Source organism: Harmonia axyridis, chromosome 1 (genome assembly GCF_914767665.1).
Source record: "Harmonia axyridis chromosome 1, icHarAxyr1.1, whole genome shotgun sequence".
NCBI classification, from domain to species: domain Eukaryota; kingdom Metazoa; phylum Arthropoda; class Insecta; order Coleoptera; family Coccinellidae; genus Harmonia; species Harmonia axyridis.
In genome coordinates this window covers 74,686,507-74,710,159 of record NC_059501.1, presented here as the reverse complement: position 1 = coordinate 74,710,159, position 23,653 = coordinate 74,686,507, and the positions used below count along the sequence as shown (strand labels likewise).

At 37.7% G+C, this 23,653-nt stretch overlaps 1 protein-coding gene across 5 annotated transcripts in view; it reads right to left on the bottom strand.

The window, feature by feature from the left end:
• LOC123688552 (papilin) overlaps positions 1-23,653 on the bottom strand; it is a 123,804-nt gene that overhangs the window by 27,056 nt on the left and 73,095 nt on the right. For all 5 annotated transcript variants that reach the window (XM_045627127.1, XM_045627125.1, XM_045627124.1 and 2 more), the window contains exons 3-22: positions 20,953-21,186; positions 20,556-20,635; positions 19,688-19,838; positions 17,161-17,284; positions 16,522-16,602; positions 15,231-15,403; positions 14,937-15,072; positions 12,963-13,297; positions 10,820-10,999; positions 8,665-8,841; positions 8,400-8,582; positions 7,055-7,202; positions 6,624-7,000; positions 4,993-6,562; positions 4,501-4,650; positions 3,607-4,440; positions 3,370-3,549; positions 3,135-3,311; positions 524-700; positions 92-271 (exon numbers count right to left, since the gene is read on the bottom strand). In XM_045627127.1, coding sequence (XP_045483083.1) covers positions 92-271; positions 524-700; positions 3,135-3,311; positions 3,370-3,549; positions 3,607-4,440; positions 4,501-4,650; positions 4,993-6,562; positions 6,624-7,000; positions 7,055-7,202; positions 8,400-8,582; positions 8,665-8,841; positions 10,820-10,999; positions 12,963-13,297; positions 14,937-15,072; positions 15,231-15,403; positions 16,522-16,602; positions 17,161-17,284; positions 19,688-19,838; positions 20,556-20,635; positions 20,953-21,186 — 5,647 coding nt within the window. The remainder of the gene's footprint in view (positions 1-91; positions 272-523; positions 701-3,134; positions 3,312-3,369; positions 3,550-3,606; positions 4,441-4,500; positions 4,651-4,992; positions 6,563-6,623; positions 7,001-7,054; positions 7,203-8,399; positions 8,583-8,664; positions 8,842-10,819; positions 11,000-12,962; positions 13,298-14,936; positions 15,073-15,230; positions 15,404-16,521; positions 16,603-17,160; positions 17,285-19,687; positions 19,839-20,555; positions 20,636-20,952; positions 21,187-23,653) is intronic.

Below are 23,653 nucleotides of genomic sequence, written 5' to 3'. Positions count from 1 at the left end.
AATCAAAAAAAAAAACCACCACCTCAAGAAGGGTTTAGTCTCATAAAGAAATTTCTCCTGAATTCCCTTTAAATAATTAAATATAAATTACCTTTCTTCTGACCCTGCGCCATACAGCTTTGCCTACAGGCTGCTTCAGTGACGAAATTATTGTGGTTGCCCTTACATCCACCATAGCGGAATTCTCTGCAGGTCTTCGATTCTTTGTCGAAATGCCACCTCTGGAAGTTGCCTCTACAAGGACCTTCATCCATCGTCTGCTCGCAGGTTTCTGAATTCAATAAATTTGTGACCAAAACATTTCAAATTCGCATCTTTCAAATTTTATACTTTCTGATCGATTTCAAATTGGCATTAAATTCTAACCTAATCTAACTTCAAAGTAACACACAGAACGCATGCTGGGAGTTTTCTAACACTATAATTGAACACATCCGATAGCTTACTCTCTGTTTGAAACGACCATTATGATTATGATTATATCTGAAACGTTTTGAACGAACCTAATATTTCATCGACTTACCCACAGCATTGTCTGTTGCACAGACTGCATTACATGCTTCGACTGTTTCGAATCTGTTATTGTTGCCAAGACATCCGCTGTACACGAACTGGTCGCACGTCCTTCTCTCATTATCATAGTACCATTGAACATAATAACCTTCACATGGACCTGTTATTTTCGGTAATTTACAACGATCTGCAACAAAAAAAAATGTTATTAGTTCTCGCTCATTGGGTCTTATTTTAACACGATATTTTGTGGTGTCCGTTGAAACTTGAGTCGTATTAGTTGTAAATACGATAACTTTCGAAGGGAAAGACTGGAGACTACAAATAAGATATAGACTCAAGACTCATTGCCTTCTAAATATTCGATTTCGCAATTACTTATTAGTTACACTGATCAACAATTGCTAGGGATCACTTATGAACTTCTCTTCATTTGTATGTTATCTCGTGAATATCTGTACATTATATGTTCTCTAAGGAAAGAGTAAGATGTTTTGAGTTGATTATATCAAAGTCTTCCTCACTTCATTGGCTCTTGTTCACAAAATCGATTATTATCTGTAGGCTGTTACAGGTGGAGTGAAAAGCTATGTGGTATTTGTTATTAAATCTTTTTTTTTTTCTCAAACACATAAGGTGACAATAATTGAAGAAATGAGAACAATATCAGCATATCAGTCATGCCGAGAAGACGTTTGGCTCCTGTGCAACTGGACCAAATCATACAGTGGATACAGGAAGGTTTGTCCCAGATATACAGTATGATGTTCATCATATGCGTGAAATTTCACAGTTCAATAACTTTTTAACTAATCTACCGAATAATTTCAAATTTTGAAGTTTTGTCGCCCTTTACTATCCCTTTCCTTCAATATTTCTGAAATCGAGTAAATCAGATGCGGACTAGGAAAATTTCAGATTTTTTCTATTTCCCAGAATATTGGATCACCCTGTACGTGAACATTAGGATTTTTTTCCATTTTCGTAACCACAAGGAATTGATTCATAATGAAAATTCTAAATCTCTGCTTGGCACGGTCATACAGGGTGAACAATAAACATTCCCTTAAGGGTGAATTTTTTTTAGTCCAATAACTCTTCAACTAATCCACCGAATAACTTAAAATTTTCAAGTTTTGTCACTGTTTACTATCGCCTTCCTTCAAAATTTCTTAAATCAAATGAATCAGATTCGGACTAGGAAAATTTTAGACTTTTTCTATTTTCGTGATGATTGAATCACCCTGTACGTTGATATCATGATTATTTTTCATTTTCGTAACCACAAAGAATTAATTCATAATAAAACAGTCATACAGGGTGATCAATAAACATTTCCTTATGAGAGAAATTTCATAGTTCAAGATATCTTGAATTTATCGGTAGAATTATTTCAAAAATTGCAGTTTTTTCACCCTGTACCAATGTCTTTCCTAATTTTTAAGCCCCAAACCGGATGAAGAATAGAACATAAACACCAAATAAATTGAAAATACTTGAAACAATTAATCAAAAACAAAATAAATAAAATATTTTCAGTTCAGCTGGAATTATTCAGAATGGTATCCCTCCATTTCATTACATTCTTGAGCACGTTGATATAGTTGTTCCACAGATTTCACTTTCGTATTCGGTTGAGATTTGATAATATCGCAAACATCAATAATTCTTTGTAGCAGTTGCTCCCTACTGTTAGTCTGTACCGCATAGACCTTCCCATGATAAATAAACTAATGGCGTCAGATAAAGGGATCGAGGAGGCCAAGCCCCATTTCCACTCTGCCAATCCATCTGTTCTCATTAGTTTCAATCAAATATTCGCGCACTTTTTTTGGTTAGTGCGCATTAGCTCCACAATGTTTCCAATGGAATATTTTCAAACAAAATTATGTTTCTAAAAATTTTCATGATTTTCTCCTGTCTACCTATTTTCAAAAAATATTAGGGAAAATCGAATTGTCGTAGTGGATACCGCACCAACATTAAACGAGAATCTAACTTGGGAATTTTTATGAATCACTGATTTTGGATTATCCTAAGCCCATTCGTGAAAATAACGGAAATTGTTGATTCCATTCCTAGTGAATGACGAACTGCAAATTCCGCTCACAAGGGAATATTTACTGATCATCCTGTATGACGGCGCCAAGCAGGAGAATTAGAATAATGAATTAATTCTTTGTGGTTTCGAAAACGAAAAAATCATGATATTAACATACAGGGTGATCCAATATTCACGAATATAGAAAAAGCCTGAAATTTTCCTAGTCCGGATCTGATTTACTCGATTTCAGAAATATTGAAGGAGGGCGATAGTAAAGGGTGACAAAACTTCAAAATTTGAAATTATTCGGTCGATTAGTTAAAGAGTTATTGAAATGTGAAATTTCACTCATACGACGAACATCACCCTGTATATCCCAAACGAAAACGATTGAAACCTCTTGATACGAGTCCTCCATGATGACCATATTTTATGGTATCCGTTTGTCGCATTCTTGCCGTGACACCCAGTATGTGCCTCTCTCTGGTTTTGCACTGAAACGCTCATCAATGACTTCCAAAGAGTTTTTCGAAATCTAAATATGTTCGGGTAATGAATATGAATCATTTGAACTTACCTCTTCCTTCTGGTTTAACGCAAACAGTATCACAGTCTTCTTTCGATTTGAATCTGTTACTATTACCTCCACAACCTCCATACCAGAAACGTGAACAGCCTCCATATTCTTTGTCGAAGAACCATTTGACTGTATAGTTACCGCAGCTTCCTCTCTCTTTGTTCGATGTGCAGCTCTCTAGAAATTGTGAAAATAAAATTTAAAATCGAAAGAAACGTATTCAATTGACTCGTACCTTGAGCATTGATTGGTATCTCTTCACATCCTTCGTAGTTCTCCCCTCTGGCTTCTGACATTCCATCGAGACAGCATCCAAACTTACTAGTGGAGCAGTCACAACCTGCTCTGTTGGGACCTTTAGCTGGTGTTAGTTCATCTGAGCAGCATCCAAACTCAGTGTAGGTACAGTTACAACCTACGAAGGAGTATATTCATGCAAAGAAATAAGAATTTTCAATGAAGTTAGACATACCAAGTTGGTTTGAACCCTTAGCAGGACTAATGCCATCAGGACAACAGCCAAATTGGAATGTTTGGCAAGGACAACCTTGGAAGTTTGGTCCTTTAGCAATTGTGAAGTCATCAGGACAGCAACCATTGGCAGAATATCTACAATCACAACCCTCATTATTCGGTCCCTTGGCCAGTGTACTATTATCTGGGCAACATCCAAATGCAGAATAATCACAACCACATCCCTCGAGTTGTGGACTTCTTGAGGGAGTGATATTGTCGGGACAACATCCATGTTCATAGACCAAGCAACATCCTTCCCTGTTTGGACCATGCGATGGTGTTTTTCCATCAGGGCAACAGCCGAAGGTGCTGTTTGAGCAAGGCATCTCGCATCCCTTGAAGCTAGGACCTTTCGCAGAAGTGACACCATCTGGGCAACACTTGAAATAGGATTCTTGACAGTTGTCTTTGAATATGTCACACCCTTCGTAATCTTCTCCTTTTGCAGAAGTTGTATTGTCTGGACAACATCCAAATTTGGTGGTACGGCAATCTTCTTTTGGCGTTGGGGTCGTTGGTTTCTCACAACCTTTTCCATTGGGTCCTTTAGCATTTGTGATATTGTCGTCACAACATCCATATTTGGATTTGAGGCAAGCAGGTTCTGGTGGGGGACAGCCTTCATTATCATTTCCTTCTGCTGGTGTCTTATTGTCTGGGCAGCAACCGAAAAGCGTCTCGTTGCAATGCGTTTGAGGGCAGCCTTTCTTATTTTGATCCAAAGCAGGTGAAACTCCGTCATCGCAACAACCAAATTTACTCTCTTGGCAAGTTTTTGGTATTGGACATCCTGTAATTTTAGTAAGTAATTAACCAAAGGATTAGATATTGAGTTTTAGTTTTTACTCACCTTCATCGAATGGTCCAGCAGCTGGTGTAATTTTATCGGGGCAACATCCGTGTTTTGTTGAATGACAACTCTTCTTCTTCTTTTTTCTTTTGCACATTCTAGGTCTCTTCATGAATAGGTCCGTTACAGAAGATGTCACACTTTCAGTTGCTATAAAAATGGATTTGAATATATTACCTTTGAAGGAATCTTGATGAAAGGAAGACTAAAAGAAGTGAATGAACATTTGGCCAAGAAATTATTGGGAATTTCGTACGGATTGTCGGAATTATATTAAAAATGTGTTTGCACTAGATCTTGCAAATCAAAGCTGGAGGCAATGTGGACAGTTTTTTCCATTTATGTACTCTTATGCACTCGCCTATATTATTATTGTATTCTTCTCAGGCATAAGTGTGTTATGAACAATTCCCGTATTTTTTTACATAGTTATGATTTTGAACTTTCATCAACAATATTCAAGAAATAATTTAAAATTGAAAGGAAACTCACTTGATGTCCATATATCCGGAACTGTGCTACCAGTGTAATCGATAGTTGATAGAGTTGCTTCTGAACGCTCAGAGCTTGTTTCGGCTGAAGATTCTGTACTTCCAGTGAATTCTGTTGTAGATCTAGTAGATTCTTCAGAGCTTTCGGATGATTCTGTAGTACTAGTAGATATTGTAGATATTGAGATATCAATGGGTGTTGAGCTTTCTGCAGTTATATCTGTACCTGCACTCGTGTCAGAAGTGGACGTTACACTGGAATCTGTGGATTCACTACCAGTACTCGTGAGCGTTTCTGTAGTAGACCCAATCATGGTAGATGAATCTGCTTCAGATGCACCTGAAGTGGTGGATGCCAATTCCACAGTGGAACCAATTTCTGTGGTTGATCCTATTTCGGTGGTAGCTCCGCTTTGTGTTGTATCACTACTTATATTAGGAGTAGATCCACTCTCAGTGGTTAGTCCACTTTCAGTAGTACCGCTGCTCTCTGATATTCCACTACTGTCACTAGTAACATCGAATTCGGTTGTAAGACCTTCAGTTTGGATTGATGATTCATTTTCTGTTGTAGCTCCACTCTCGGAGGATTGTGTGCTTCCTGTTGTAAGACCACTTTCTGTTGTGAGCCCACTTTCTGTCGTGAGTCCACTTTCCGTTGTGAGTCCACTTTCTGTTGTGAGTCCACTTTCCGTTGTGAGTCCACTTTCCGTTGTGAGTCCACTCTCTGTTGTCATTCCGCTTTCTGTCGTTGGTCCACTTTCTGTTGTGAGTCCGCTTTCCGTTGTAGGACCACTTTCTGTTGTCATTTTGCTTTCTGCTGTAGGCCCGCTTTCTGTTGTCATTTTGCTTTCTGCTGTAGGTCCGCTTTCTGTAGTAGCTCCACTTTCTGTTGTCATTTCGCTTTTCGTTGTGAGTCCGCTTTCCGTTGTGAGTCCACTTTCCGTTGTGGGCCCGCTTTCCGTTGTGAGTCCGCTTTCCGTTGTGAGACCGCTTTCCGTTGTGAGTCCGCTTTCCGTTGTGAGTCCGCTTTCCGTTGTGAGTCCGCTTTCCGTTGTGAGTCCGCTTTCTGTTGTGATTCCGTTTTCCGTTGTGAGTCCACTTTCCGTTGTGAGTCCGCTTTCTGTTGTGAGTCCACTTTCCGTTGTGAGTCCGCTTTCCGTTGTGAGCCCACTTTCTGTTGTGAATCCACTTTGTGTTTCTTCACTTTCAAGTGTTGTTCCTATTGTAAGTTTTTTTTCTTCAGCTTCATCTTCTGTACCCCCATCAGATTCTATAGGTGGGAGAGCTGGTACCCCTTTTTTCGTTGTACTAATTATGTCCTTCGTGATTTCTGTGGTAGAATACACATCAGTGGTTGAAATGATATCGGTAGTTGTGGAACTAGAACCGGATCCTTCGTCGAGTTCTTCGTCAGTAGATATTATAAATCCATCATCACCAGATCCTATATCTACATCTTTTGGCGTTGTTGCTGCTGGCTGATCACCAAGCATCAGTTCCTCATCTTCGAGTGACAGATCGGAGAAACTTGTTTTTTCGGCGACAGGAAGTACATAGGGGTCATCTGCCTGAAAAAAAAGATTGTTAATGAAAAACTTGTTATTCAATTCAGGTAGAAAAAAAAATTACCATGAGAGGTTCTAATGTTTCAGCATCCACCCATTCGCCATCTTCGCAAGAATCTGATTGAACTATTTCGTAGTCATCGTCCAGCGCTTTTTTTGGTACTACTGGGGTATTTTCTTGAAGTTCAGGACTGGTGGTAACTGTAGATGTTGCGAAATCAGTAGTAGAAGAACTAAATGTATCAGTAGAGATTGCCGTTGAACTATCACTTGTGGTCTCAGTGTATTCTGTCGTAGACGCTTCTGTTGTAGATGCTTCGGTTATTTCTGTCCATATTTCAGATGTCGACATGGTTGCTTCAGATGTGGATACTTCAGTAGTAGATAATTCCGTTGTTTCCTCAATTGTAGATGTTTGAATAATCGATGGTGTTGTTGCCTCTGGAATTGAGTTATTTATTTTACTGTTCTGTAAATTTCGAAATGAAAGTTTACCTTCATTTTCTGCACAACTGCGGGTGTTACATGTTTCTTGGCTGAACATTATTGTTTTCTGATCACACTCAGATTCTCGTACGACTTCATCGTCTAAGATGCAGACCACTTTTCTTGATCGGAATCCACCACCACATTTTTTAGAACACTAAAAATAATATTGAAAAACATTATGGTTGACTGTCCAGAATAAATAACATTGAATATTTTATGAGGTTTATTTGTGACGAATATTCCTGTATTGTTGTTATCTGATGAGTAAGAGCACATGGACGCTAGAAAGCTCACAGCATACTGAAAGTTGACCCCAATACGAAAATTAAATACCTAAAGATATTTTTTTAATTATCCGACACATTGCGTATTGAAAACACTGCGTCAGACACCTCTAAAGTTATTTTGAGCCGGGGGAAAATTCAAAAGGAGCATTGCAACAAACGTGGGTTTTTTTTTGAGTTAAGAGATCACTGATTTCATATACCGGCTGATATTTTCAAGTTGAATCATTTTAAATCTGTCGTAAAAAAAAAAGGTTTCGAATGAAAGGTTGATGTATTGAGGGGGAAGTCTACTTATGCTAGAACCTCTCCCATTCAATTCAACCTTGAGAGGAATGATTTCTGCCAAATGCTTCAAAAAATGTAGATTACCTAAATGTATGATAGACGCAAAAATAAACTGAAATGTAGTATTGAAATGATTGGATAGCTGTCAAATTAAAAATTATATTTCAGTTTCAATACTTAAAACCTAATAACACGTAAATAGTGCGAAAAAAAAAAGAGAGTGGAATCGACTCCAACATAAGAGTGAGACGTATGATGCTTTTCTTATGGTAACAACATAGTTTTGGTAGGTTCTTTATATTGAACTAATGATCACTATTTTATCATTGGTTGAAAATGAACTTTTTTATCCTCTTCTTCATGGTTACATGAAAGAAGGCTTAACCTTTCTCTTATTAAGGCTCCAATGCACGATGGCTCTAGGGCGCACCTATTAATTTTTAAATCAATACTAATGAGGTGAGTTGACTTGAAACTTTTCACATGTCTACCATTTGGGGAAAAGTTATCCGAATAACAACATTACTTTCAGCTTTTACATTTGTTACGTAATAATTTGCCAATTTTATGCATCTTTTTCAACCACTACCTGTCATTTCTACCTGTTCCCATTGAGGAACATTGCATCCAGAAACTTTTATCTTTTATACTATATTATATGTTATGACATATTTCTGAGGTCTACGGGCACATATCTGTTCTGGTATATGTTTGGCAACCACACCATTCTAGAGAATGTCAAAATTAAAAAAAAAACAAAATAATAGTAGTTGGATTACCTCTTTCCAAGGACCGCTGAACCATTCTCCAGCGCACTTCACATCTGCCGTGCAGTTCTTTATGGTTTGGTACTTCTTCGTCTGATCGCACTTCGAATTGTCCACCTTGGTAACAGTTTTCCCGTCTGTGGCACCACAGAAAACTGTCCTCGTCTGAATGCCTTGGCCGCATTTGGCTGAACACTACAAACCACTTCACAATTACAATAAGAAAATACGAGTTACTCGCCAAAATTGCATAATATGGTTGGTATTTCTGAATTACCTCGCTCCATTGTGACGCGTAGTAAAGATAGTCGCAGGATGAGTTCGTTGTTTCGCACTTTCTCAATGTTGGAGGCTTGAGCTCAGGTTCGCACAGGTTGTCAGGGTATATCTTGCCTTTTATCGATGCGCAATGGACTTTTCTAGTTTCATTGGCGAGACCACACTTACTTTCACACTGAAGATAATAATATTGTTATTAGATTAGATTGACTTGAATGTAGGTGTCTATTGGCAGGAACAGTTTGATTTTTGTTCGTTATCCTTGTATGGGTTTTCGCGCCACACCTACTTTGGCCCCGGCGGATTAATAGGGGTCATCGAGTTGCAACAGAGTCACCTCTCCACAATGGAGTGAGAAGGTGCTTTAGGCAGAGATCGCTGGATTACCTAACTGAAAAGTCCGCCAGCGATCTCGGGACGAAACACCAAACAACTTAGCTCGGGAAAGACTCGCCAAATCCTGCTCAACAATTTTCAAGAAAATCGTTCATCATATTGATAGATAGGTGACTATTTATTGGTGACTTACAATACAATTGTTTTCATAGGTTCAGAAATGTATGCACATTATATTTGCAATGAATCAGCAAATCCTCGCTTTCGTATGATAATATGATAATAATAATCAAAATGTGAGTCATCAATCACCACCTCAACAAATTCATCGAGACAATAAAAAGCTCATGAGTTTCGTTTTAACCTGCTTAGTTGGAAGATTCCTAGTTCCACCAGGAAGATAATTAATAGAGAGACAACGCAGAAAACAGATCCTTGCTGCAATATCCTCAGTCTAAATAATTCATTTCTTATGAGGGATTTACCTCTCGTGTCTATATCATGTATATCTGATTGGACACGAAAATCATCTTTCTTGTTGTAAATATACAATAAATATTCTAATATAAAATTGAGAGCACAGAACGAAGATTCAGATCTTTGTTGGTATTCTTGCAGTAGGTATAAAAGGGACCGCCCAAAACCCTGACTGCTCGTCTGCGCAAACTGAAAATTGTGCTGGCATGAGGGCTGCTCCCCATACAAGAATGGCATATCGCATATGCGTCTCCACTAGAGCGAAGTAGACACATTTGGGTCTTCGAAGACAGAGCTCTCAACTCATAAATCGAATGACTTAACATGGCTTCAGAAGAGCTTGGGATCTTAGTGGACTTCAAGTAACTTAACAGATTACAGCTGATTGCTCTTCCCAATATCTCTCATACTGAGTACAAGTTCATGCGTTTTTTCGACATTTAAAAAGAGACTGTAAAGAACCATTCAGTAGTCTCGATCGTGCCAGGTTCGATCGCTCCAGTAAGGAGATGATATCAGTATTAACAACGTGGTGTCATCGACAAAGAGTATTATTGTACGGATCTTAGAAACGAATTCAGGTAAGTCATTTATAGATATCAGGAACAGGAGTGGTCCCAGTGTAGATCCCTGAATTATTTCTGTTGGTTCTAACCACTGGCTTCCTCGCTCGAAGTAAAAGACCACAAAGCTGACAAACTCATTTATAGCGTCAACAGTACTTCTCCTCCTCCCTTCGCGGTGGACAACAGCTCGTTGTATTCGAAGAACACCATGATTTGATCCGACCTAACTTTTTCGACAATTTTGAGAAATAGGAACTAAGAATATGGGACGATAAGTAGTAGGATCACCCTTATTTCACACTGGTATGACTTCCTTGAGAATTGGCTATCACCCCGTGAGGTTTGAGGACAGGTTTGCTTAGATGTGTGCTGTTTTATACATCTGCATATTTGAAGGCTGTTTTCATGTTTGATTTGCAGAGTTTGTAATGCAGAGCGTCATTTGTAGTCCCAAAATGACGTGAAGCTCAACTATTGGCAGATGCATAAGTTTCTTCGAATATGACGAAAACAATTCCACGAATCTTTTCGCTTGTTAGGATTGTTAGGGTGTCTTACTTCGGAGGGATCTCTCATTTCTGAGCTCCCAATTCCTGTTGTTGCATTAGTTTTTAAATATTTGCGGATATTGAAATTATGTGGAAAGAATTGAACAGCGTATATGAAGTAAATATAATATATATAGCATGTTATGACTATTTATCTTTCGGGTGAATAATAATAATAATAATCATAATACACTAGTTATAGAATGTTGGGAAGTTTCAAACTTACCCCACTCCAGTCCGATGCAATCCAATCAACGCCCTCGCAAGGTCTCAGGTTGCAGGGCTTCTTATTTTCGGGCTTGGGATCTGTACAATCCGAATCTTTCAATATTTCCACCCGGGTGCCATTCTTCGTGAAGCATCTCACCTTCCTTGTTTGAAAGCCGTCACCGCAGAGATGGTCGCACTGAAGATTGCAAAAAAAAATAAATGAAAAATACGAAGACTTTGACTTGCTCCGTCTTCAGCACACAATACGTCATTCTATGTTCTTCGTTTTATGGAACTGGTAACCCCTACCCTTAACAAAATATGCTCGCAAAATGCATCTAAAACCACCATGAATATCTTATATGTCTGTGAGTTCTTGTGATCGCATATAATTTTAACAGTCGTAACTTCCTCAACTTTTATCCGATTTTGATTAAATATATATAGGGATTCACGGTTTGACTTGATATTCAAGCTACTTGACTTGGCTTGAAATCAACTCAAGTTCAAGTCAAGTAGTACTTTTTCGATGTCAAGTGTTTATTTATTGAGTATTAGTAGTTTTTCATTGTCAAGTATTTATTTATTGACATTGAAAAACTACTACTTGACTCGAATTTGAGTTGATTTCAAGTCAAGCCAAGTAGTTTGAATATCAAGTCAAGCCGTGATTATGATATATGCTGAAACGTTTCAAGAATTTGGTAGAAGATGTTTTGAACGTCACTAAAGAAAAAATTGAATTAGCTACTCGTTCTGAATATACTAGGGAAACGTAATTAGCACGGACCACCCTGTTGGTATATTCAGACCCTGTTTCATCAAATCCCCAACGGAGCACCACTCATGGACGCCTGCACTAGCACCATAGCATGTCATCTCCTGGTGCTTTTGGCTTCTGGGCGCTCGAGTCAAGTCTTGATTGTGGATACTACCATTTGGTATAGTATATCAAAGAAAAAGATTAAAAATGTTTTTGGTTAGTAAATGTTATTATAGTGTTAAGGATTTTTTAAGTGAAAGGGATTTTGTTTCATTATAGTGTTCATATGTATTGATATGTATTGACGTGATCTACATCTGTTGATATTTGATCAAATAAAGGATATTATCCAAAGTTACTTGGAGGAAGCCCGAATATTTCGATTATACAAGGGTTGTCCAAGTTTCTAGAAATTCTTTTGGGGCCTTCCGGAAACTGCGACCATGTAGATCTTTTCTTCTCTACCCTACTCATTCTTGGAAACCCAAGGAGGTCGTCAATGGCGTTGATAAAACTTACAATCTCCTTAGGGGCCTTGGCCGTTGCCTCCCGGGAATCTAGGACCGTCTTCCCCATATAAATGGTTCTTAGGCCAGCCAGCTCTGGACTCTTGCATACCATGTGTTCAGCTGTTTCTGCTTCTAATCTACAGAGCCTGCAAATCTCATCTGCTGACTTTTCCCATACGGTACAAACATCGTTTGTACCGACAGTGCCCTGTCAGCAGTCCCACCATCACCCGAAGCTCGGCTCGTGACAGCTTCAAGAACTTTCTGGCGTAGGTAGGTAATTCATCACGAATTTCTTGGCCTGAGTAAGTCCATGAGTGTTTGTCCAGTGGGTTATCCTGTTGTTCAACTTCCATTGCTGGACTGCTGCCTTATATTGCCAACAGAAAGGCTCAGGTTCACAGGTGTTAAACTTGATGCACTTTTGGCTAGTTCATCGGCTTTTTCGTTTCCTACTCCACAGTGCCCTGGTCCCATATTAGAGTCACTTTATTGCCTCTGGCCAGTTGCCTCATGGTGGTACGGCACTCCCAGGTCAATAGAGACCCCTGGCAGTATGATCTCAGCGTGGTCTGGCTGTCTGTGGTGATGTAGACATGCGCGCCCTTGAGGTTCATTTTAAGGCACTCCTGAGCGTATACACAGTATAAGAAGCCAGTATCTCGGTCTTTAAAATAAAGGGCTTTAGAGAACCTATTTTTTGCCTAACAATACTTTCAAATAAACCCCAGTATTTAGCGGATCGTGCTATCCACTTCAAAGGGACATTTGGCCAAGAGCTTTTTATGGACTTGTTCAAGTGACTTTGGATATACTATAACAAGTTTTGCTAATTTTCTTGACTAGCGGTGTTCCGTTGTGAATTCCTACCAAAGCACTATACTTACAGCTTTCCACGGCCCCGTATGCCATTTTGGACAGATGGGACCTCTCGAACAAGGTTTGGTGCCTTCAGGTTTAGGCTGTCCAGCACACTGGTCATCTCCGACCACTGTCGATATACCGTGGTTGATCTGTTGACAGGTTACGTCGCGTATCTGTTCGCCCTTGCCTCCACATGGTGCGGAACACTTTCCCCATGGATAAGGCACCCACTGGGCCATGCAGGGTTCCGTATTGCATTCTTGAACCTGCGCCGGTTTCGAGTTTGTATCGCAGAGGCGTTCGTCGACTGGGTTCAGGTTTTGACGACCCACGCAAGTGACGTTTCTGTATTGGAGTCCTGCAATGTTGATGCTTTCGTTAATTTTGTTTTTTGGGGTGATGGACTTGAGCAGAAGATAAAATTATTTCCCTGGGATTTTAATGAAATACACACATCGTCAAAAGTCTAGCACAACTACCCCCCCCCCCTAGTTATCTCAAGAAATAAACAATTTATGTGCTGGAAATGACATGAATATTTACCTATATTTCAACTGCAATATAGTTGATAGAAAAATCTTTGTTTGTTACACTTTGCTTTATGCAGGATGTGACGAAAAAGAAAAAAACCTAAATTTATCGATTATTTATTTTTGATGAGTTATAGTTATTCCACAATTGAATCCAAATGCGATAATCCGTTTTACCACCTCTTCTTTCAATCAACTGCCTAATACGCCTAGGCATCCCAAGAATCAAATAATTAATGAAATTTTCAGGCATATCATTCTTCCTGAATGGCTAAACTCAATTCCTGAAAAGTTGAAGGTGGGTTTTGGCGATTGGATATTGCTCTCCCTAAGCAATACCATACGTGCACAATTGTATTCATGTCTGGTGAGTTAGCAGGCCAGTTCATTCTTAAGATATTGTTTTCTTGAAGAATGTTTTGAACCCTTCGTGTGCAGTGTAGTGGGGCGTTATCATCCTTAAACATGAAATTATCCCCAAATTCGTTTCGCAAAGGGACAATGATTGGTTCAATGATGTTTTCTACGTCGATGGCGCCAGTGATTGTTCATTCAACGATAATAAAAGGGGTACGGCGACCGAACATTTTATCCCCCTGCACATTATTGATCCTTCTTGAAAGGACACAACTTCCCAGCCGAAATTGAGTCGCTCTAGTCTGCCTGGACCTTTCCAAACCCTTTATCGTCGATCATAACTTTGTAAACCGAAAAAAGTATGTTGCACCATTGTGGTAAAAGGGTAAAAGCCGATCTTGGCGGTGTTGTGCCCATTAAGACGGTTAGCTCTATGTCCAGGTGATAGCCGAAGTATTCTTAAAGGTCTTCTTGCCCTTGAATATGAGGAATGCAACCGTCCCTTTATGGTTCTGGTTGAGACTATCCTTCTATAGGTTCTCAAAAAATGACGAAGGGCTCTTACAGATACCGCTTGATTCCATCGAGTAAAATTTGCGATATAATGGTCTTCCCTTGCAGATGTTACTCTGGGTCGACCAGGTACCGATCTCCGAGCAACGCTGCCGGCTTCCAGGAAAATAACCACTATGCGCCTTACTGAAGTCCTTGGAATATTTGAACGTTGCGCAATCTGATGGTTCGACAACACTTCTCGATGTAAGGCTAAACTGAGAAATTGCATGACCCGGCATTATCCACGGAATATTCTCAATATTACAACTCTCGTTATTCGCTGAAAACTGATTTACTTCGAATACGCCTGTATTCTCCCGAACAAGAAACATTTTTTGCTGGTTTATTGTTTTCATTCAAGTAATAAGATAGTGAAGATTCCTCACAAAAAAATTGTCAAGTTATACTCAACAAGGTGAGAGTTGATTGGGGGGCCAAGACTTTTGACGATGTTTGTATGTTTTTATTGTAAACGCAGCTTTTTGAGTCTTGCAACATAGTTTTTGAATCCTTCACGGTATTTGGAAACACTGATCCTTTGTTTGTCATATTTACCTCCTCCACAAGTAACACTGCAAGGATTGAAAGGATCGAATGTCCAAGCGTATATTTCTGAATCGTTCCCTGGGTTGACCATAGTTGGAACACTGTATTCATAGTCGACGCCAACATTTGGCTCCTGGTACAATAGCTGAAAAGTTTAATAGGTTATTAAACATTCCTAATTCATAAAATATGTTGTTTTTTCTAAGTAGGAGACATTTTTTGTAAGTTGAACCATTATTGAATTGAAAAAACTATTTAACTTTCTTCTGAGACACTTTGTATAACAAAACCATAAAAACTCACCACAATAATAAGTGGTTCATCAGTTGGTCCAAGAGTAGATATTTTGTCTGGAGCAGGTAACCCTTGTGGAAACCTTTCATATTTGAACGAACAACCTGCAAATTCCTTGGTTCTTGGGAAATCTATCCTCCAGTTTCCATTCAGATGATAGTACCCAGAACTATTCCTAATAGCTGTAATAAAAGCATAGGTATTAAGTAGCGATAGTGAAACTTTGAGCAATAAACTTTCCAGAATTCAAGATATGATGGGATAGTTCATAAAGTTTAGGAATCTGCAGTTGAGAGGATTAGTTTTGTGATAAGGTGAGTAGGTGGCGCTTGGTGAGGATTATTACTTGGAGATTCAGGTAAGTTTTTCATTTGTTCCGCAACAATGGTAGAGAGTCGTTGTATTTGGATGAATATTTTTTGCGTTTACAAGGCCAAGGCCGGCGCGAGCAATTTTGGCGCCTGTAGCAAAGAATATTTTGCGCTCCTGCTGAAAAAGTATCAATAACAACATAACCTCCTTCATAAACACCCCCAACCGAAAAACATCACCTGCTCCGATGATAATATAGAACATTCTACTCATAAAGAATATTGGAATTTTTAAATACATAATATTATATCGGTTTTGTTTAAGGTTTTTTTAATTGAATAAAACAGCAACTTCATCTTGATTTATTCCTGGATTTCTTCGACGCCAATGAACAATGCGTAAGTAATATATCTGATTTTCACATTCACAAGACACAGCGCGTACGATAGGTGAAAGATTACCTATCACAATAAAATATATAAAGGGCGGTAGGGCATGCAAAGCTTCAAAAACTAAATTAGATTAAAAACATGTGTTTCGCTGAAAACATTTGGCATTTAACAGTAACTAGTTTCGAATGCAAAATCGTAGGATATTTCTATATGTAGATAGTGTAGCTTTTCGTCTTTGTGAAATATATTTCATCCCTCTTTCAATTAGGGTAATAGGCAATGCTGCTTATATTGGTTAGGTTGCCATGTGTTATTTATTAGTAAAGACGGTTTGTAGATTTTTATTGCAGGGAATGTTGACAAACGCAGAGGAGCGGATTAACCGCATGTTGTTTTTAAGAATAAATACTAAATTTTTTCAAGAATATGAAAAGGCGTACAGAAACTGGGCTAAATTTCCGCCCCTCGAATAGAGACGGCTGAAACAGTTGCTTCACTGTTTCACCTTTAACACTGGCCCTGGCGTGTACTTAGATTAAGTTCTTGAAAGCAAGTTTCCATTTACACTAGAAAGAAAAAAGTGAATCTTTACTCACCTAGATAATTATTTGATGGTCCCACTTCTTGTACTTTTATATTTGTGGCACCCCTAGGTATCAAGATGATGTTATTATAGCCTGTAATATTAAATTAGATTTTGAATCATTTGATTGATGCTTTGTGTGCACTTGTTCCATCTAACATGGTGCTATAATTTTTCCTAAATCTCTGTAATTTCGAAAGAGTCTGAAATGATTATTTAGCTTGGTTTCCAAAATGTTGACCACTCTAAAAAGTTGTTCAGCTGAAACAATTGCCAAGTTTACAGCTCTGCAATTGGAAATATATTTGAGAACTGGTTGAGAAACATTTGCGTTGATCAACCTTTCAAAAACCATGGGCTAGATACGTGATATTCAACAAGTAAGTTTGTAGTTTATATCAAAAGTTCGATTTAATCGAAATTTTATAGTAAGTTATCAAATAAAAATACAATAAATACTTTTTCGTTCAAAAATTCGATGTCTCAGAAACTATTTATCAGTTTTTGAAAAAATTTTGTGTGATTTGGAATCCAATCAAGAAACACACCTTCGATATCCATTTGGTCATTACGTCAAAAATAAATGAACGAAGAAATAACTTAAATGCGTTATAATGATAAATTACTTGCTTATAACAGAGGGATTTCTCACCAACTTGTAAATCTTGTTTGTCATATCGTCCTGTTATTGTTTGACACGTGCTGCCGTCTCCACCACACTTTCGGCAAACATCCTCCTTCATGGGCGACCCTAACATCATGTCACAGCCAACGTGCTGAAAACAGCGATCGAGTTATACCTAAATGTATCAATGTAGAGAAAAAGTAATTCTTTATAGTTCGGTAAGACTCATCTATGTATAAATTAAACTTCCAGAGTCGAGAATGAAAATAAAATAGTAGAAGCTTGGAACTTGTCTTTAAGTAAGCTTTGTCGGTAGCCTTAAGTTATTAACGTCCAGAGAAGTCCAGTACAATTATATTCAAATATGATCAATGGTCTTAGGATTTCCAAGTTTGTGAAGCGTCTATGGGTCTTCAGAAATGACTGAAATAGTCAGATAACAGGATTTTCTAGGTGTCACTCATTTCAGGATACGCCACCGTTGTTGAATTTCATTCCATTTACCCTAGTTGTGCGATTCATTATTTTATCGCAGTTGTATTAGGCTTCGATATTCGATCAATTCAAGAGGGATTACCACCACGTAGCTTTCCGCGTATAAGTCAAACATTAGGTACCCATTCATTTCTCCTCTGGCGCTCCAAACTTTGTACGGTGTTCACTTCATCTTATTTTTTTTACGAAGCATATCTACAATAAGTAGAGGGTAGGACTGAATGACGGTCGATTATTTTTCTTACAAAATTATACCCATTGTAATGAATTTTTGTAGTTTTTTCACGAATATTTCAAAAATAGATCAGTGATTTGTACATTGAACATATCATTCATTCTTTTGCGAAAAAAGAAAAGTTACCTACATTTTTTTTCATTCGCAAATTAAAAATATTGTCATTCTATAATGTCTGAAGAAGTTATGAGAAAACCCCATAAAAATCGGAGGTTGTAAGAGGAAAAATCTATAAATTCGTTTTGAACTTAGGAGTCACGGGGGGGTATTTCTTCTTAATCCTGCATTTACATGAGTATACTTTTTTCATTTTTTCCTACCTTGGATGGTTATACCACCTGAATCCGATGAGAAAGAATACGAATAGTTACATTGCGCTATGTGCAAAAACTGAATTGATGACGTCAATTTGAAGTAAACACGTGTGTCATTAGAATTTTCGATTCTTTACTGTTAGTGTGATATTCCGAATGTCGACATTTTCTAGGATTAATATGCTAGTTATCTTGAGTCTGATTAGATCAATTTTCTATATAGAAAGATCAATGAAAATATAAACATACATTCAAAAGAACATTGAATGGAAAACACAGGACTGGCGCTAGCAATTTTGGCGCCTGAAGCAAAGAATTTTTTTGCGCCCCTGCTGAAAAAGTTTCAATAAACAATTCCAACCCCCCCCTCCCAACAAAAACATCCCCTATCTCGATGATAATTCGCCATTTTTGATTTCTCTAGCGATTTTGCTGATCGTTTCTTTCTAAAGTCGGTTTCACTGGGTTTCTTTTTTTTTCGGACATTTTCACCTAGAATAAATTCCTAGATTTCTTCGACGGCAATGAACAATGCGTAAGTAATATATCTGATTCTCACATTCACAATCGATCACATACTATCGATGAAAGATTACCCATCATATCACAAGATACAAAGGGCGGATAGGCATGTAAAGCTTCGAAAACAAAATGGAATTAAAACATATGTTTCGCTTAAAAAATTTAGCATTTATCAGAACTAGTTTCGATTCCAGAATCGTAGGAATTTTCCATATGTTAAATGTGTAAACAACTGCCACGTAATTCGAATTGTTGTTTTTCCTCATTGTGAAATCCATCCCTCATTCAATTAGGGTAATATGCAATGCTGTTTATATTGGTTGGGTTGCCAAGTGTTATTTATTGAACAGGCGGCTTAGTAAGGACGGTTTGGAGATTTATATTGCAGGGAATGTTGATAAAAGCAGCAAAGTGGAACAAACTCATGTTGTTTTTAAGAATCAAGACTATATTTTTTCAGAAATATAAAAGGGCGGCCACAAACTGGGCTAAATTGCCGCCCATCGAAAAGAGGCGCCTAAAACAGTCGCATCACTGTTGCACCCCTAACGCCGGCCCTGCTAAAACATTTGCTATAGTGAAAATGTAATGATGAAATATTAATAAAGAAATATTCTTGAATACTTATTAAATACAAAAATGTTCATCACATAAGAAATGGTTGAATCAGAAATGAAATTAAACGCTTTTGTGTAATACCCACTTTATTGATTTTCCCTTTTTGATTGCTATTATTTCTTTGGAAATATTCATGTGAATGTAAAACCTCCCCTATTTATGTCTTAAAGAAATTGAATTATATGGAATTTGAAACTCACGCGGTGAATTTAAATGATATGCGGAAATTAGTTATGGCATTCTCGATAAAACTCCTTGCCGCGAGACCATGGCCTCCCTTGACTGATATCTTCGATCTCGAGTAACAATGGCTCCTCTACTCGATTTCATGTTCACTTAAGAGATAAAGTAGAATGGTTTAATGACTTACCCGGCATTTACCCTGTACGCAAACATCTGGACTCAGATCGTTGCATCTTGTACCATCAATAACTTGCTGTTTATGTCTGTAATAAAACCTCTCTCCTGTTGGCATGCAGTTCAGCTCACATTGGTTTGGGGCTTTTGTGTAAGGAACCCATCTGTGGACGAAATAATAATCAATTAGTTCTTGAAACGATGGACAACTCATTATAATATTCATTCGTCTTTTGTTCGCTAACGCCAGTAATGAACCTATGTGTTCATGCTGTGAATAGGGACAATAATTGGTCATCGCAAGAGCGTCAGAGGGGCAATAAATGGGTACCAAAGTTTCACTGGTACGAGAAAAACCACGTGGTGGTAATCCCTCTTAATTACTAAATTTAAATTAGCAACTATGAGTTGATTGTCGTATATTTCAATGAAGTCGAATAACAAATACACAGACTAATAAAATTTTAGAAAAATACAAAAATCCAACAATTGATTCTAAATGTTCTTCATCTTCTGACTTCAAAACCGCCACTGGATTTTTTTTATCAGCTCTACTTTATGAAATACCGATTAATTGATGTTAGTTCTGATACTAGCCAAAAATAATAGAAATGATAATATTTAATAAAAATAGCAATTTCCTTCTCAAAACTAGAATCTAATCAGCAGAATGTATACCTGATATATTATAACAATAGAAGGACTCTCAGCAAAGATGGGTTTGTAAGAGGAAAAAAATGCTAAATGTAACATATTCTTAAAAAAAAGATCAGAATCTGAACTCAAAACAGGTATTGTTGAAAAATTGCGGCCACTAATATGTTTGTCGGCCTGTGTTCTCAAATAACAATTAGCAAGTATTATGATATGTATGTACTTACTGATAATATACTCCTTCGAATGGCACATTGTTGAACTCTGAACATTGCTGTGACCGATAATCGCTCAAGTCTGGGCAATCCTAGAAAAGGGAAGGTGAAATACAGTGCGTTTTCTACTATACCATTTGAACTAATTGTATGACTACAGGTATGAACAATATTCATCTAGTGATGGAACAGATTTATTCAGGAAAAAAAAAGACAATTATATTAATTAATGTATCCCTTATTTATGATTATTATTCTGAGAACCTAACCTATAAAACTGTCGCAATATATCTCCAAATGCAACATGTATTATAAAATTTTGATCAACTTTCATATTGAAATTTTAACGCACATTTCGCTTATATGATTGATGACATGAGTTTATAAGCGGGGAAGATAGATATATTACCTGTGTATTACAAGAGATATATCTGTATTTAGGCCCTCGACAAGCCGAACCAGATGTACACTCTCTGTATTGAGTACTGACTCCTCCACCACACGTCCTCGAACAGACCCCTGGGGAAGACCACTCTGACCACGGTCCTTCGTCTGGTTCATCTGTGTCTGTTACGTAACTCCCAGGCAAGTAAAGATTGGCCCCTTGTTGTCTTTTGAATCTCTCTCGATAGTGTCTTACATACTGAAAGAAGGCAAATTTTACTATATTTATATGTACTATACTATTTATTCATACATGAAAACATACACAAGTTCATGTAAAATATATATGATCACTATCAAAATATGCATGTCCCATCAATACAATCAAAAGGTGTAAATGAACGTAAAAAAAAATATTGACAATTTAAAAGAACAATACAAAATATTCATCAAGAAATTCACTGAGAGGATACACTGTCTTCTCCAGTAGTATATTCTTGACCCCTATTGAATGCGCTTGGTGATAAGCGCTTGTCATCCTCTGGGAGACCATTGTAGAGCTTCAAGCTTATATAGTATAGTTTGGACCCTACTGTTTCCTTTTGATTCTCAGAGGTGGAATGGAAAACTAGTTTCTCAGTCGCGTGTTGTAAGTACTCGTGAAATTTTGAGTTTCTTGAGAAGTTCAGAACACTGGTGACATAATTTACGCAGACAAGTATGAACACTTCTACTACGGTTAGAATTTTTTTATTCCTGAAGACATCTCTATAACTGACAGTGCTTCTCATGCCGTATATGGCACTTTTATTCCTTTTTTCTGATGGTGATAGATTAGTTAGGTTAGTCGTTGGTGAAAACGATGGACAGTAGAGGCCCCAGTATGGAACCCTGTGGGATCCCGACTTCCACCTTTCTTTGCTCAGATACAGTCCACCGCTTGTAGCCTATTTTTCAGATACGTTCAAAGGTTCATTCGATTCTCCTCTCATTCAATTTGTGAAAGTTATTTGAATGAGAAAATCTTCATTTTATGCTAAGCGAAAATGAAAACTCAAATTAATTATTCGATTAAAAATCCTACAATAGTGTTAGGACATTTTTTTTTGACAGTTTTCCCCTTCAATTACTCTGGTTTGAATTAATCCCATCGAAACATTGAAAGAAACATACTCGGGCAGAAATTTTTGGGGAAGTCGAAAGTTTCATCGGATTGAAGTTTTCGATGAAAACCGAAAAGAATGAGGAGGAGAATGCATCTTCAAATGGTTATTTGATGTTCATCTGAGTAGCCTCTGTTCGTAGAAATATGCACAGCTCCTCGAGACTCACCCTGTATATTTCAGCTTGAATCTCATAGATTTCAGAGCCATGCAGTTCGATTTTTTTAGTAATATCGATTCAATTAATTCATATTACACTTTAACCATGCTCACACTATGTTATCTGGTATTAAATTGAACCTCCTGCTGCATTAAAAGCTGGCTAGAAATCATTCTGAGAGTTTTCCCTATTTTGGAATCCACGTTCATTAACCTGCGGCCAACTTGAGTGTGGTCTTTTGAGGAATCTTTGTGACCCTTTCAGGTGTGAAGCTACGGTACTCTTGCATAATGATAGCGGAGGAATCCCGTAGCTGCAATTAGTCCTATAAATTTCAGTACCTGACTGTCCCTAATTCCATTATATACGCATAGCCAACAATTTGAATTTTCTATCTAATTTGGTGGTCGACGGCAAATGTTCGTATATCTACCTTCGCCAGGTATTTCGAAATTTCATAATGATGTTCAATTATGATAGCGGTTTAGGTGCAAGCGCTTGACCTCAACTTTTTCTGCAGATACTTTTTTTCGTGTTAACACTTTTCGTCACTGAAATGCAGTGGCGCACCATTAAGGAATAGATAAATCAACAAAATATGGTAATGGAAAACATGGGAGAAAGCACTAAGTTAGTCAGGAGCGTTTGTGCGCTCGTTCAGTCATGCATGAGATGTAATTTAAAATGATACCTCATGTATTATGCCTATAAAGAGTGAGTTTTAAACGCACAGTTTTCATGGTTATATTTTATTATTATATGTTGGTACTCCGAACTTTCCGCCACGGCTTTATCTGTCAATTCATCAATTTGCCTTAAAGAAATAAGTTCTGCCAACCATAATTTTTCAATGCAAAAATCACTAAATGCTAATTATTGAAATATTTCATTAATTTCAATAAAAATGCAATAAATCAGGGAAAATAATGTATAATACCCGTACAGAAGGCCGATTCTACCACTCGTTCATTCAAAAACTCGCCACTTCTTGGCTCGTTTTTGAATTTTGAACTCGTGGAAGAATAGCAATCCCTTCTGCACTTGTAAAGGGTGTTTTTTTTAGAGCTATAGAACTTTAAATTGCAATAAAACAACGATGGATCATTCGATTGACATGAATTATATTTATCCGCAAGATAATCTTGTGGCATAACATTTTAAATATGATTTCTGGCAAATGACCGCCACGGCTGGCTCGGATGTAATTCAGTCTGGACGTCCAATTTTCGATGACTGTTTCCAACATTTGTGGCCGTATATCGGCAATAACACGGCGAATGTTGTCTTCCAAATGGTCAAGGATTTGTGGCTTATCCGCATAGACCAATGACTTTATATAGCCCCACAGAAAGTAGTCTAGCGGTGTTAAATCACAAGATCTTGGAGGCCAATTCACAGGTCCA